Below are 15,704 nucleotides of genomic sequence, written 5' to 3'. Positions count from 1 at the left end.
GGATTGGGGAAGCTCTTGCAGGAGACCCTGGGTCAGAAAAAGGTGTTGAAAGGGGGCTTCCCACACCAGCTAGCAGCAGCAGAAGCCCTCTTAGCCAGAGGCCCAAGGACTGGTCAGGTGGCAGGACCTGTTCTGATTGATGCCAAACTGTATTTCTTTTTTAACCATATATGCATCCCTGGGAAAAGGGAAGGAAACACTGATTCTGGTGGAAACTTCACTGAAGCAGCCAGCCAGCCGAATTACTTGAGCTGGGAAATTGAGGCAGAGACAGGTTTTGATGCCAAGCTTGGGGAGATCCTGTTATAGGGGCTCTCTCCTTTCCTCTGCAGACCAAACTTATCAACCCCCATCCCCACCTCCCCTAAACAGGTAAAAGCTGCATCATCTAAAAACTGAGACATAGTCCACCTTCACAAAATTGGTCCTGAGCCCAAAGCCTCCACCACTGCAGTAGTTTAGCCTTCAACATTTTTGTCCACTGTTTTTTAACTAGAGATATTAAAAAAAAAACCAACAACAAACAGCTTGTACTAATTGTATTGGAGGGATATACTGATTCTTACTGTTTTGCTACAGTAACTGAGAAACAGTCCTCCCAATGGCTTGTATATGCCTGCTGTCAGCACTAATATTGGCACACTTGGGTGGGGAAAGCCAACAGAATGCAGGCATGTTTATTACTGCAAAAGATGGATGGAATATTAATTTGTACGTATTGTATGCCATTTCCATCTCAAGGACTAACTCAGAAAAAATTTGGTTTACAGTTATCTCATTTTAAAGACTACTTTTATGATAACATTTAGAGATGTATTTAACCCATGTAAGTGGAGGGGAGGAGTGATAATGGTGGAGTGGGTAGAAGACTCCACACCTATAAAAATGAAATGAAAGTTCCAAAAATTTTATCATGGAAATAGCAACTGACACACAATTATAGGTTGATATTCGGAGTGTTGATTTGTAGTCAAGTTTTTAAGATAACATTAATGGAAGGGAATATGAGAGTCACCATAGAGAAACAAAAATTGAATCCAGTTATGCTATTTATATTTACTAATAAAATCTCCATGCAGCTCCACTGATGTTTTCATAATATTCTTTGCACCAAATCCAAAAACTTTGCAGTGATCTTGCACACTTAAATAAAATAACCTCCAAATTCATAAGTGAATATTTATGCAGAGTAATTGACTGAAGAATATTATTGATTATAGTAACCTATATATTGGAGTCTTGAAAGCCTGAGTGGCATTCTCAAAACATTAAAAATACCTCGCTGGAAGGAAATAATTTGTGTTAAACAACACTAGAAATCTTTTTCTGGCATTGCATGCAAAATACTTGAACAGATCTGTCCTGAATGGTGACATTTGTGGAATGATCTGTAACAGCCATCCTGATACTGAGCTATAAACAAACAAAACAGCTCACAATTTCTCTGTTGCAATTATGTGTTAAGTAAAAACTTACCAATGTTTACCTTTCCACCCACACACAAACACATTGTCTTTTTTCCCCCTATAGCTATCATATGTGCAAGCCTTTTCCAGTACAACTAGTAGATTATCTAGCCAGTGAAGTCTTATGTTCGCTCCAGCTATTTTTCTGTCATCGTGAAATAAAAAAGTTATTCTAAGTTACATGAGATGTCATAAAATCCAAAAAGCCTTTGATTTTTGAAGTGGACTTCATTGTGAACTAAATCCCTGATTGCTTATTTTGATTGCTAACTGGATAAGAAATATTTATTTTCTGAACTTTTCAAAGTATATTTAACGTACATGATTTTAACAATACAAAACTTAGATTAAAAATTAAAGAAAGTTAGTAAATTATGATTCAGAAAAATCAAGCAGAATTCCATACCAGTGACACTAAAACCACATCCAGTGACGACATTCCTTATCCCCATTCTCCAACATGGGCGAGCGTGTGCTCTAACAGAGAATAGGACCGGAAGTAAGCCCAGCATGGGCTCTTTTCTTTAGTCTGACCTACAGGCTTCATCCAAAGCCCACTGAAGTCAGTCTCTTTCCACTGATTTCATGTATGACCTTGCGCAAGACACTTCCATTTCTCAGTTTCCCCATCTAGAAAATGGGTATAATAATATTTATCTCACAGGGATCTTAATTACTGTTTGTAAAGTGCTTCAGGGGTCTCTGATGGAAGGGAAAGTTATCCTATAGAATCAAAATGGAACCAGACTGCTGGCGTGTAAAACTAAAAAGGTTGTAGATAATTTTTTAAACTAAGGGCTCGCAGAAGTGTTGACAGGTGCGGAGGAGCACACGGTTTGAGCGCAGCCATCCCTCAGGGATCAATTTATTAAAGGGGGAACTCTATATCCTTGTGAAGGAGTTAGGAAAGAAGTTGATAAAAAGTACAGGTAGGAGCTAGTAATGAACAGCCAAATGTAAAAGAGTCCCATATAACTATAACATGAACGCACATTGACAAAATGTATAAGTGCTTATATACGAATGCTAGAAGTCTATAGTGCCTGGCATTAAATGAGGATATTTACATAATAGGCATCCCAGAAGCTTAGTGAAATGAGGATAAATGGGATGTGGTAATACCAGAGAACAAAATATACAGGAATGAACAGAGTAGACCATTGCTCAATGTGCAGTGGCAGTCAACGAAGCTAACAGAATGCTAGGAACCAACAGGAAAGGGATAGACAATAAGACAGTAAATATCGTAATGCCACTATAGAAATCAATGGTAAGTCCACATCTTCAATATGCATACAGTTCTGTTTGAGCCATCTCAAAAAAGATATAGTAGAATTGGAAAAGGTGCAGAGAAGGGCAACAAAAATGGTTAGGGGTAGTGAACAGCTTCCATACGAGGAGAGATTAAAAAAAGACTGGGACTATTCAGCTTGGAAAAGAGACAGCTACGGAGGGTTATGATAGATGTCTATAAAATCATGACTGATGTGGCCAAAGCGAACAGGGAAGTGTTATTTACTCTTCCACATAACCCAAGAAATAGGAGTCACCCAATAAAATGGTTTTAAACCTGTTGCCTACTAAACAACAGCCTGTGGAACTCGTTGCCAGGAGATGTTGTGAATGCCAGAAATATAACAGGGTTAAAAAAAAATTAGTTAAGTTCATGGAAGATAGGTCAATCAATAGCTACTAGCCAAGATGATCAGGAACACAACACCATGCTCTGGATGTCCCTAACCCTCCGACTGCCAGAAGCTGGGACTGGACAACAGGGGGTGGATCACTTGATCGCCTGTTCTGTTCATTCCCTCTGAAGCCCCTGGCACTGGCCACTGTTGGAAAACAGTATACTGGGCAAGATGGACCAGTATGGCTGTTCCTGTCACAAAAATATGGAGTGCACATAGACATAGATGCTGATCTCATTCTGTCTCATCATGGCTATTAGGGGGAACTCAGAATGAGATTCCCCTTTCAGATCACACTACCTGAAAATCCTATTATTTTCAGCCCAAATTCCTTACCCTTGAATCAGAGGCACTTTACTCTGATCATACTAGGTCTCTGCCCCTCTAGTTGTTTGGGTTATAACAAACAGCACTGAAGCTTGAAAGCGTACAACTCATCAACTACCATTTCTCTCATCAGGGATTTGAACAGTTTGGAGCCTCCCTCCTCCAGTCCACCAAAATGCAGAAAATTCATAGCCTATTTTGCCTTTTATCATTTGTTTCCTTCAAATCATAATCATCCCATTCTCTGCTTCAATAATCCAATTTTTGTTTATGTCTGCATTTCCAGCAAAGACATCCTGCTTTGGCCTTCCTTTAAGGCTTTGCACTGTGTCCAGCTGTGTAGCTAGTGCCTCAGACCCTTGGCAACAGCTGAAGTGTGAGAGATCTTATTTTCTGATTGGGATGAGACTGAAGCTTCGTGAAAAACACTCTCTCATTTTTGTTCACTTTTTTCATTTTACATTCCTAGTACAGTTTTAGACAGGCATCAGAAGTTCACCTTCAACAACTCATAAAAACATCTCTGTTCATAAAGGAATAGTTTGTAAGAACAAGTTGTAGTGTTGTAAATGCTTCCAAAAAAACCCCATTCATCATAATTAGAGACACATGCAGTGTATTTGTATTTATTTTAATTAAATAATGTTATTTTCTCTTCAGAAATGCCTTGTTGGCGAATTGTTGCTCTCCGTTTTATCATCAATGATAAATGATGCTTTGTTCATAACATTGATCTGTTTCCCAGCTAAAGTCATATTATCCTGAAGGTTTATTCACAAGACCAGTGGTTCTCTAACTTTTGTACTGGTGACCCCTTTCACATAGTAAGCCTCTGAGTGTGACCCCCCCCCCATAAATTAAAAACAATTTTGTATATATTTAACACCATTATAAATGCTGGAGGCAAAGCGGGGTTTAGGATGGAAGCTGACAGCTCGCAACATCCCATGTAATAACCTCACAACCCCCTGAGTGGTCCCAACCCCCAGTTTGAGAACCCCTGCACTAGACCAAGTCAAGTTTGCCACCAAAGCAGGTACATGAAAAATAGCTTGCAGGGAAGGAGGGGGCGGGGGGAGACATCCAATCTAATATACCCCACAATTAGAGCTCATTCAGACCATTTTTTGCTTTCACTTATATGTGTATTTTGGTTTTTTTGGTCCCTATCATTTTCCTACCCACAGGTCTGTGATCACAAGTTTTCAGCAAAAGTTACCAGGATATTGTAGTGATAACAGCAACAACACATGAGTCAAAAGTCACAGGATGGACACGGAACCAAAATACATTTTCCATGTTTAGGGAAACAACGAGCAATTCTAAACACAGACATTGCCATATATTTACAGACTACTGAGCCACCTACTCTGAAGCTACAAAGGAAGGCGAAAATCCCACAAAAGGCACCTGGCCACTTGTGTACCAGTCATAACTGAAGTTTTAGCAAGGTGAATTTTGAGGAAAGTGTTGGAAAAATCAAGGTACAAGTGGAAAAAAAAAGTTACAAATTTGTGTTAGACTATTTTTAAACCCACTGCAGGTTTCCAAGTTTAACCTCAACTTCTTGTGACATTTCTAACAGCAAATCTTTCAGGAAATGTGTCATATGATAGAGCAAGAGAATCCCCCAGTTTTCTTGGGAATTAAAGCTCACCCCAAAAGTCCATTTGTCTGGTTCTGTATGCTGTGCCTGAGGCTCTGCTTTGCATTAACCTCACATGCAGCACCAGGGTACAATTTCTGCAGTTCTTAAAGTTTGTTCATCTGGCCTCTGAGGTTCATTTGTGTTTGTACAGTGCCCTGAACAAACAAGACCTGGGCCTATAAGCACTACAATATTATATATGTGAGTGATGGTCAAATAATGGAATACTTTCTGGTGAAAATTTACAGTAAAATGTGATTTTTTCATCAAAAAATTTTGAAGTTTTTTAAATCTGCTCTAATATGTTTTTAACAACTATTTACCATTACATCTAAAGAAAGCACATACAACTTGTTCATCCACCATTTTCTGACTTCTCTACCTATCTGGCCATTGGGAAGTTTTCCAAGATGGGCAGCAAGTTTTAAGTCTGGAAAAGCAAGATTTTATCACATAAAAGAGTGCAGGGCTTTCACCATGCAAAAAACCCAAGGTATGCAAAATAAGGAGGAGTCTGGAGTATGACTCTCCGTAGCTATCTAATTTTTTTACATATATAATGGAAAGATTTCAGAAGGGTTTGGGAATTGTCTTGTGCTTATAATTAAGCAAAAGCTTAATTCTTTATAGGATCTGAGCATTACTCTCCTAAGCCTCATCTATTCTGAAAAAAAACCAAACCAAAAACCACATTGTGTTAACACATTATTAAACATGATTTTGACCATAATGTGGATACAGATGTTATGTTTAAAAATGAACTAGCTGGTCCTGGTTAATCTTAGGGTCCTCCATAAGGAGTTAACTACAATGTAACACTTTTTCTCACTTGGTGCTTTCTCTCAGTAGAGACAAGTCCTAAGGTTAAAAACAAATACAGAAGAAACTCTAATCATCTCCTTATAGCAGCTTTAACATTTAACCCCAAAACTATGCTTTTTATGGTTCTACTGTGGTAGCATAATAAAATAAGGTAAAGAGAAGTCTTCCATTAGTTTGGCAGTAGTGTAGGATACTGACTTTACAAGATGTGAAGAAAACTCCTCTCATAATGTGTCACATTCTTTAAATAACTGCATAGTTTACTATGCAGTCAACTAGCCTTAGGCAGAAAGTACATGGCATTATGAACTAGTAACTGTAATTAAACCTCACTTAAGCAGTTTGAATCCTTTAGGATCAACTGTCGTAATTTTTGTTGGCACTTTGGAATAAATACATTGAGCTCTCCAGGCCTACCACATACCCTTCACAATATTACTCTCCTCAACAGATTTTAAAATCTAGTCAAAAATTGTGGGAAATGAACACTTAGCAAACACCAAGCAAAAAAAATATGTTTTGGCTTTCACTACCTTACTCACCTAGCTGATACCGAAACAAGCTATAAAACTGAAGTATCAAAGTTACAGTGTTGTGTATACAGTATATATTATGTAGCAGTAGAAAAACTGCCCACACTTTTCTTAATCACATATAAAATATATAATATTCTTAATAAAGATATGCAAAAACTGGTGATAAAAATCAATGAATGATATGAAGACATCTGGTTAAACATGTAATACAATTACCCTCTTGTGACTTGCAGAACAGGTCTCTTGCTACCATTCAAGCACCTGCTATATTTCAGTGGTGTTTCATGCTGCCAAGAGTATTACTCTGTACTAGCTGTGGTATTACTCTGTACCAGCAGTGGTTTTAAAACTTTTTCTGGTGACGCAGTTGAGGAAAATTGTTGATGCCTGTGAGCCAACGGAACTGGAGATGCAGGGTTTGGGGTGGGGCTCAGGGCTAGGGCAGAGGGTTGGGGTAAGGGCTGTGAGGTGGAGCCAGGAATGAGGGGTTCAGGGTGTGGGAGGAGGCTCTAGGCTAGGGTAGTGGGGCTGGAGTGCGGGAGGGGGTCAGGGCTCTGGGCTGGGGCTGCAGGGCTGAGCCTGGGAGGATGGTTTGGCATGAGGAGGGGGCTCCGGGTTGGGGGCGGCCCAGGGCTGTGGCAGGGGTTTGGGGTGGGGCCAGGGATGAAGGGTTTGGGGTGCAGGAAGGGGCTCCATGTTTGGGGGGGGGGCTCAGGGCTGGGACAGGGGATTGGGGCGCAGTGTTACCTCAGGTGGCTCCCTGTCAGCAGCACAGCAGCGGTGCAGAGGCAGGCTTCCTACCTGTCCTGGCACCGCAGACTGCGCTACACCCCAGAAGCAGCCAGTAGCAGGTCCGGTTCCTAGGCAGAGGCACGCAAGCGGCTCCGCGCATCTCTTGCCTGCAGGCACCACCCCCCACAGCTTGGGGCGGGGGCAGCACGCAGAGCCCCGTGGCCCCACAACCTAGGAGCCGGACCTGACCCAGTCCCTTCCATTCCAGAACTGCGTCACGACCTACGGTTTGAAAACCACTGGTCGAGAGCAGGGGTTCTCAACCGTTTTCTTTCTGAACCCACCTTCCCCAACATGCTATAAAAACCTCCATGGCCTACCTGTGCCACAACTGTTTTTCTGCATATCCAGTAGATTAAAAGCCAGGGCTGGCATTAGGGGGTAGCAAACAGAGCAACTGCCAGTGGCCCCACACCACAGGGGCTCCGTAAAGCTAAGTTTGGCTTCAGCCCCATGTGGGTTGGGCTTTGGCTTTCTGCCCTGAGCCCCAATGAGTCGAATGCTGGCTCTACTCTCTATAGTTTATTTTGGTGAACCCCCTGAAACCTCCCCGCCGCCCCCCCGGACTCCTGGTTGAGAACCACTGCTTTAGGGACTCACTTAGAGACTGTGACAGAGGGCACAGGATTTTCTAACAGTGACTTGTGGGCCTTACAGGGTTCACACTTATGTGTTCAGTGTGTAGGAGAGCAGAACAGGAAGCATGAAAAGGAAAAAAAAATCACATCAAGTCCACAAGGGGAAAGGGATTAACTAACATTCCCGCCACTATCCTGTTCTTCAAGACCAACATTCTCAGGAAATAAGCTCCACCTCTTTTTAAGTGCACACACAATATATTCCCAAGGGGGAAGAACACTGAAAGGTATCTCAAAATATAAGCAGATTCACAAGTGTTTTGAGTGCTAAGAAGCATGGCTGGAAACTGTTTTTTGTTTTGTTTTGTCTGTGACTCAATGCTTCATGACATGAACTGACTGCTCATACCAAAGTTGTTTGCAATGGCACTGGACTCAGGGTCTTAGAGAGAGAAGTGCTGTTTGGGGTTTCTTACATCATCTCCAGGTAGGTTTCCTGATATTTTCCATTGGTTTGTGGGAGTATGTGATGATTTCTTGTTTTTGGTGGTCCCTTCTAACGCAGTGGCTCTCAACCAGGAGTATGCGTACCTATGGAGGTATGCAGAGGTCTTCCAGGGGGTACATCAACTCATCTAGATATTTGCCTAGTTTTACAACAGGCTACATAAAAACCATTAGTAAAGCCAATACAAACTAAAACTTCATACAGACAAGTATGACTTGTTTATACTGCTCTATGTACTATACACTGAAATGTAAGTACATTTATATTTGAATTGATTTATTTTATAATTATATGGTAAAACTGAGAGAGTAAACAATTTTTTAGTGATAGTTGGCTGTGACATTTTTGTATTTTTATGTCTGATTTTGTAAGCAAGTAGTTTTAAAATGAGGTTAAACTTGGGGTACACAAGACAAATCAGATTCCTGAAAGGGGTACAGTAGTATGGAAAGGTTGAGAGCCACTGTTCTAGAGTATGCTTGAACCAATGTCAATCACCCTTTCTCCATTGAGAAGGGCTAGGTAGCTCTGGGACACAATAAAGGGCCCTGTTTCATCAGATCATCTGATACCCAGAACAGAACAACAAAACACTGAACGACGGTCACCAAATTAATCCCCTCTTCTTCAAACGTACATTGTTGAGGGGAGAATGAAAGATGAGCCCTGGCTTCTTGCTTGTAAATACATTATTTAATTTACATTTAGTGACTGGGAAGGGGGGGGGGGGGGAGAAGAATCCTGCAGACCCTGGCTCTGAAAGCTCCACAGCTTCTCAGCCAAGGAGGGGATGTTTTTCTGTGGCTTGCAAGATAATCCTCTAAAACGGTAGGAGTCCCCCCTTACCTACAGGCACTTTCACTATTCATTGAGTGCCTTTTAGCAGGGCTGTATATCTCCCCACCCGGGGCGGGGGCAAGCCTTTCACTAGCAAAACACTGCCCCCACCCCCGCCCCCTTTGTATCAGGCCGGTCCCTCCTCCTCCCGTATGTCAGCTGGCCCCCAGTCTCCCTTCCCACCCTTGTGTCAGCCCGGGTCCCCACCCCCACCTGCCTCGGTTTCCCCCCAGTCTCTCTCCCCCCCCTTGCATCAGGCCGCCCCCCCGCAACCTCCCGCCCCAACTCAGGCACCCCTGTGCCCCTTTACACTCGACACACCCTCAACGCTTCCCCCCGGGTCCGTCGGCGCCCCCAGCCATGCCCAAAGCCCCCTCCCGCACCCACAGACCTTCTCCAGGGAGCTCTCCATGGCCAGGCGAGTTCTTGGGTACGACTCCTCCCCTCCGGGCACTTCCGCCTTCTCGGCTGGCCAGCCAGCTCCACGCTGGCAGCGCTGACGAGACCAGCTGAGGGAAAAGGGAGGGAACGCGCACGCCGAGGGGACTAAGGGGACAGGACCTTCCAAGCCGCCGTAGTCGGCTGTGACAGCAGTGGGATGTACCAATCTGGGAGAATACAGGAGTGGGACAACAGGCAGGCCAGGCAGTTGCGCTTCAACGGACCCGGAAACAAGGTGCGATGACAGCAGGCTGAATGCGGGAAGAACTGACCCCCGTCTTCAACACCAACTGTAACCCCTTCACTTCTGCTGGTCTCCCCCCTCTTTTTAGACAATGGAACATTCCAGAGGCGAGGGGCACCGAAGAGAGGATGTCTGAGCATGCGCAGTTCTTCTGCAGTGCACCGTGCCCAGGAACAGGCTGGTAGCTGGGGAGATCCTGTTGGGATCAGGGAAGTGGGCGGGCGAAGCCCACTAAAAACTCCATAGCGCCCCGTGGCGCTGCCGGTTCGAATCTAGCCCCGGCAGGGAGGGTGATACTGGCAGTGCGACTAACGGGGCGAAGGGCTGCCGGGATTCTCGTGAGTCCCTCCAAGACTGAGGGGCGGCTGCTGGTCGGGAGACAGGTCCTTGTATGGCCACGGCGCCCAGCCCACGGTGAGCCTGCACGGAAGCTGTTGCTACTGGGAGGTGTGTGTGTGCCATGAATTTATCTGTGCACAAGCTGTCATCACCGCAGTGGGCACTGATCTGCACCATCGTTGCTATTCCCGGCGTATGCCAGGATTAACCTAATTAGTTTAAAAAATGGAGTCTGATAGATTTATTAGCTGGATTATAGGGGGGCGCCTGCAATAACAAGGAAGTGGGGCTCAGTGACCTAGGTGAGCCCTTCTAGTCTTATGTACCTATGAATAAATGGGAACCAAGACACTGAACTACCTCTCTCAACCTACAGATGGTTGCCTCATATCCGTATGTTGCCCCACATTGGCTGGGGAAGGTGACACTGTTGCTGTCTATGCGCCAGATCCTCTGGAGCAGTTAATCCAGCATTTAACAAAAGTAATCATAACATTCGAAGCTTGTGCGAACAATGTCAATTGCTAGATCAAATTAGAACATTTAGAATTGTTTAAATTAAAATAATAACTTAATAAAAAAATAGAAAGAAAAGAGATTTATCCCATAGGCTGAAAGAATTATCTCTAGCAGATTTTTATCAAACATTTAAAAACTTGAATTCTTTTCTTTAAAGTCATTAAGTACAGAAATGTGTCAAGGTTTTGTTGCTATGGTCTACTGATTTTTTTAAAGAGAACATTCCTTGTAATTTAAAAGGACAACATTGAATAATTTTATAATGGATTTTAGTTTTATATTTAAAAATTTGTTTATGCCCAATTCTGTAATTTGTAGGCTAAACTTCCACTGACTTCAAAGGCAGTTTTGGATGGCAAGGAATACAGGATTGATCCCTCAGTGCCTGGTCCTGAGCTCATATTCCAGACACTCAATTCTTATAAGGATCAAGCCTAATCCTGCAATATTTAGGCATATGTTTAATTTTACACACTCTGAATAGTCTTATTGAAGTCAGTGGGAAAATCATGTGTGAATCTTTGCAAAATTGGGCTGTGGTTTGCAATATGCTTTTTGAAAGCTGAAGATATTTCCCCTCCTTAGGGGTCTACCCACATGGATTCCTTTACAATTGGTGCCTCAGCTTTACAATTGGTGCCACAGCTCTATTTGCTCTTAAAATTTGGCAGCATTGATTTTCTCTCTTTGTAATTTCAATGAAGCTGAAATTAACATGGCTGTAACTGTATCATGAACAACAAAACATTTTCATTTCCTATCATGTGTATTTTATTATGCAAGAACTAGGAGCTGTTTTAAGCCCTACCTACACTAATCTTTAAACAGACTTTGGGAACCATGTTTAAAGTAATTTCATAAACATATTTCCATCTAAATGGAATACATTTTAAAACATGGTTCTAATATGGTTGGTTGCCATCCGTGCAGCCTATCCAGTGTTTAGAAACTAACTCTGCTGAACCCCAGTGTGGGTGGGCCCATAACATGGGCCACTAGGTACTATGATAATATAAATATAAATTATAATAATTATATAATAACAATAACATATTAGCAGCTTTCTTTCAGTCAATTTATCCCCCATTCTCCTACCTGACTAGTGCTTCCACAACTGCCTGCATGAGAGAGAATGTTGTTGAGGGTGCTCATATATTGTCAAAAGACCAAAACAAGACAACCTCCTTTTCAGAAGACAAACCCTAGCAGCATTATTATTATTATGGATTTTGGGAAACAAACTGTATTTTATAAAATAATGTTTTATCATTAGCCTTTAAAAAAACCTTGGTTGTCCTATTAAATTTCTCTGTGCCTCCTACATCTGTGTGCTACACTGGTCCCTGAAACTACCATAGATCAAGAATCTCCATTTTCCAGTGCACTGGGATTACCAAAGGATGTCAGCACAACACTCAAAATAACTGGCCTAATCCCATTCTAGATTTGCCATTTACTACACTTAGAGGAAGATTGGGCCCAGTGTTTGCATGTTAACTGTTGATTCTGGAATATAAACAATTTCCCCCCAAATAGAATTAAAGCCAGTGCAAGATTGTGCATTATATTATTATTATTTGTTACAATTTTGTAATTATTTGTATTTATTTATTTTATTTATTTATTTTAAGGGGCTTACTATGCTAGACACTGTATAAACACATAGTAAGAGAAAGTCCCTGTTCCAAAGAGCTTACAATCTAAATTGACAAGACAGACAAAGTGTGGAGAAAGGAAATGTATTATTCCCTTTTTACAGACAGAGAACTGAGGCATGAAGGAATTAATGGCTTAATTTTCAAAGGTGCTGAGTCTTGGGCAGAAGAGACTGGGATTAGTAGAATAATGATCTCCCATGATTCACACATTCTATGAAGTTTTATTATGCAGGCAGCATAAAAGTCTTTGTTTTCCCCCCAGATGTGTTTGCTTATATTTTCTCCAGTTAAAGCTCATGTCATGTAATCTCTCTAGACCAGTGATTCTCAACCCGCGGCCCAAACAGCACATAGCTACGGCCCATGTGACATCCTCAGGGACATACAGGTAGTATATATATTGTGTGGATGCTGCCCACATAATACATAGAGAGCTGCATATGCAGCCCACAATGGTAAATAGGTTGAGAACCACTGCTCTAGCTCCTTTTATATTATTCATCTCAATTTATTATAATCTACCGATATCATTAGTATGCTATTAATTCCTACTTCCATATAATGAAGATTTTAAATAAGACTGACGGGTTGGATCACAGAAACCCCCTTGGGGCTGCCACTTGATGTGCCAAGACTACTTCTGCCCCTGCTTTCCCTGCCAGCTTGGAACTCCAGCACCCTGTCTTGATGAGCCAGACACGCCAGTCTGCTCCAACATAGACTCAGGGTCTGAACCACGTGCCCCAAAGCTGCAGACTTAATTGAAAACAGCTTAAGAAGTGTTCCTGTCTTTAGCACTCAGATGCTCAACTCCGAATGGGGTCCAAACCCCAAATAAATCCGTTTTACCCTGTATAAAGCTTATACAAGGTAAACTCATAAATTGTTCGCCCTCTATAACACTGATAGAGAGATATGCACAGCTGTTTGCCCCCCCTAGGTATTAATACATACTGTGGGTTAATTAATAAGTAAAAATTGATTTTATTAAATACAGAAAGTAGGATTTAATTGGTTCCTAGTAGTTACAGACAGATCAAAATGAATTACCAAGCAAAATAAAATAAAACATGCAAGTCTAAGTCTAGTACAGTAATAAAACTGAATACAGATAAAATCTCACCCTCAGAGATGTTTCAATAAGTTTCTTTCACAGACTGAACACCTTCCTAGTCTGGGCACAATCCTTTCCCCTGGTACAGCCTTTGTTCCAGCTCAGGTGGTAGCTAGGGGATTTCTCATGATGGCCACCCCCTTTGTTCTGTTCCACCCACTTATATATCTTTTGCATAACTCGGGAATCCTTTGTCCCTCTGGGTTCCCACCCCTCCTTCTCAATGGAAAAGCACCATGTTAGAGATGGATTCCAGTTCAGGTGACATGATCACATGTCACTGTAAGACTTCATTACTCACTTGCCAGCCCACAGGTATACAGGAAGACTTACAAGTAAAACAGAGCCATCTACAGGTAATTGTCCTGGTTAACGGGAGCCATTAAGATTCCAAACCACCATTAATGGCCCACGCTTTGCATAATTACAATAGGACCTCAGAGTTATAGTTCATATTTCTAGTTTTAGATACAAGAGTGATACATTTATACAAATAGGATGACCACACTCAGTAGATTATAAGCGTTATAATGATACCTTACAAGAGACCTTTTGCATGAAGCATATTCCACTTACATTATATTCACACTCATTAGCATATTTTTATAAAATCATATAGAGTGCAACGTCACAAAGAGCATAACTAATTGTGGTCCCTGTAGCCTACATAATATACTTACCCTAAATGCAACACATTGCTGTCTGTCATTCTCCTTTCTTTGTGGCGTTTTTAGCCAGATTTTGGCCTAAAAAGCTTCCCACGCCTATTTGAATTATTTTTTCTAGGAATGTTTCTGAGACAGTATAAAATGTATTAATAATATCCAAATATATGGCATGTGGATGTACTATCTCCTCTTCACCCACTAATTCTGCAAGTCTCTCAGAAAAGACCATCAGATTTGTCTGATTCCAGTAGTACCCAAAGCAATCTGCAGTTCAGATCTACAGATGTCTTCTCAGCACCTAGAACTTGTCTGTCCTTTGCCTGTAGAGATTGCGGATTTAAATACTGGGCCAAACTTTAAGGGACAAACACAATTCTCCTTATTTTTCAACCTTTATAACCCTAAAAGATATATAATTTGACTGGGTAACAGGTGTCCTTTTCAATAGATTTGTCAGGCTCTCAGCCTACATCAGCAATACACAAGTAATGTGCATCTGTTTCATAGGTATTCTAATCTTCATTGGATTTTCCTTTGAAATGATTTCACCAGATGCTGGTATAATCTCCTACACATATGAGTTATTTAACAGTAAGTCTTACTCATTTCAATGGAAATGTGGCCTTTTGTGAAAGGAGTTAGGAGTCTTAGTCGACTTCTCATTGGTCAAGTGATCCCATTGCAAAACCCACCACCACAGCTGTTAGTAGAGCTGTCAAGGACTGATTGAACATAGAGCCTGAACTGCCACCTACCTGCTGGAAATAGTTCCCTAGGCTATCAATCCAGCACCTTTCCCCAGCACTAGATTCAGGATATGTATTTAAAATTCTTTGTTGGGGCACAGGTCTGTCCACAGTTTCAATACAACTGTGCATAGGAGTCTGTTGTACAAATAGAAATTACTTTTGCTCAGGAAAAACTTGGGATGATGGAAGTTTAATAAAACAACAAAGCTTAATACCAATAAAACATTGGGAGGGGATATTAAACCCTGTGTTTCAAGGCATAAGCAAATTTCCAATTATGAGAGATGAGGATGAGACATCTGTGGAATGATCTGCCCCCCACGTATATCTACAGCAGGGTTCTTACTCCAGCCTGTGAGGCATCTACTGGAGGATACTGTACTATGTGGTCTTATCCAGTATGGGCTGTTACCGTGTTAACAGGGTCCAGGAAGTCTGAGAGAAATGGGGAGTAGGTCTTCTGCTGGGTTTTATGAACTGGGGAAGAGGCTATGGAGGATCAGATGCGATGGGTCAGAAGGAGAAATGTGGGGGGCTCTCTGAGAAGGAGAAGACAAAGGTTTCACAGGAGGAGGTCTGAGAAAGCAGGGGGAGGGGGTAGTTCCTGCAGCGGGAGGTGGTGACAGGAGCAGGTAGAGTGGAGGGAGGGATGGGCTAGTCCGCTAGGGGATGGAGGGGCAAGGCAAGGACACAGGCATGTCTGACTGGGGACCGACAGGGATGGGGTAAGGCGGGGCAGTCCCGGGAGGAGAGGGGCAGGCTAGAGG

General features: G+C 42.2%; 1 protein-coding gene across 1 annotated transcript in view; it reads right to left on the bottom strand.

The window, feature by feature from the left end:
- PDXDC1 (pyridoxal dependent decarboxylase domain containing 1) overlaps positions 1–10,742 on the bottom strand; it is a 56,006-nt gene extending 45,264 nt beyond the window's left edge. The window contains exon 1 of the mRNA XM_084641929.1: positions 9,597–10,742. Within this exon, the coding sequence (XP_084498055.1) occupies positions 9,597–9,617 (21 nt within the window). The 5' untranslated portion in view covers positions 9,618–10,742. The remainder of the gene's footprint in view (positions 1–9,596) is intronic.
- Between the last annotated feature and the right edge of the window lie 4,962 nt (positions 10,743–15,704).

The sequence above is a fragment of the Lepidochelys olivacea genome (assembly GCF_965140295.1).
Source record: "Lepidochelys olivacea isolate rLepOli2 genome assembly, chromosome: 10".
Taxonomy (NCBI): Eukaryota; Metazoa; Chordata; order Testudines; family Cheloniidae; genus Lepidochelys; species Lepidochelys olivacea.
Note: the sequence above shows the minus strand (reverse complement) of the source record. Positions and strands in the feature narration are given on the sequence as shown.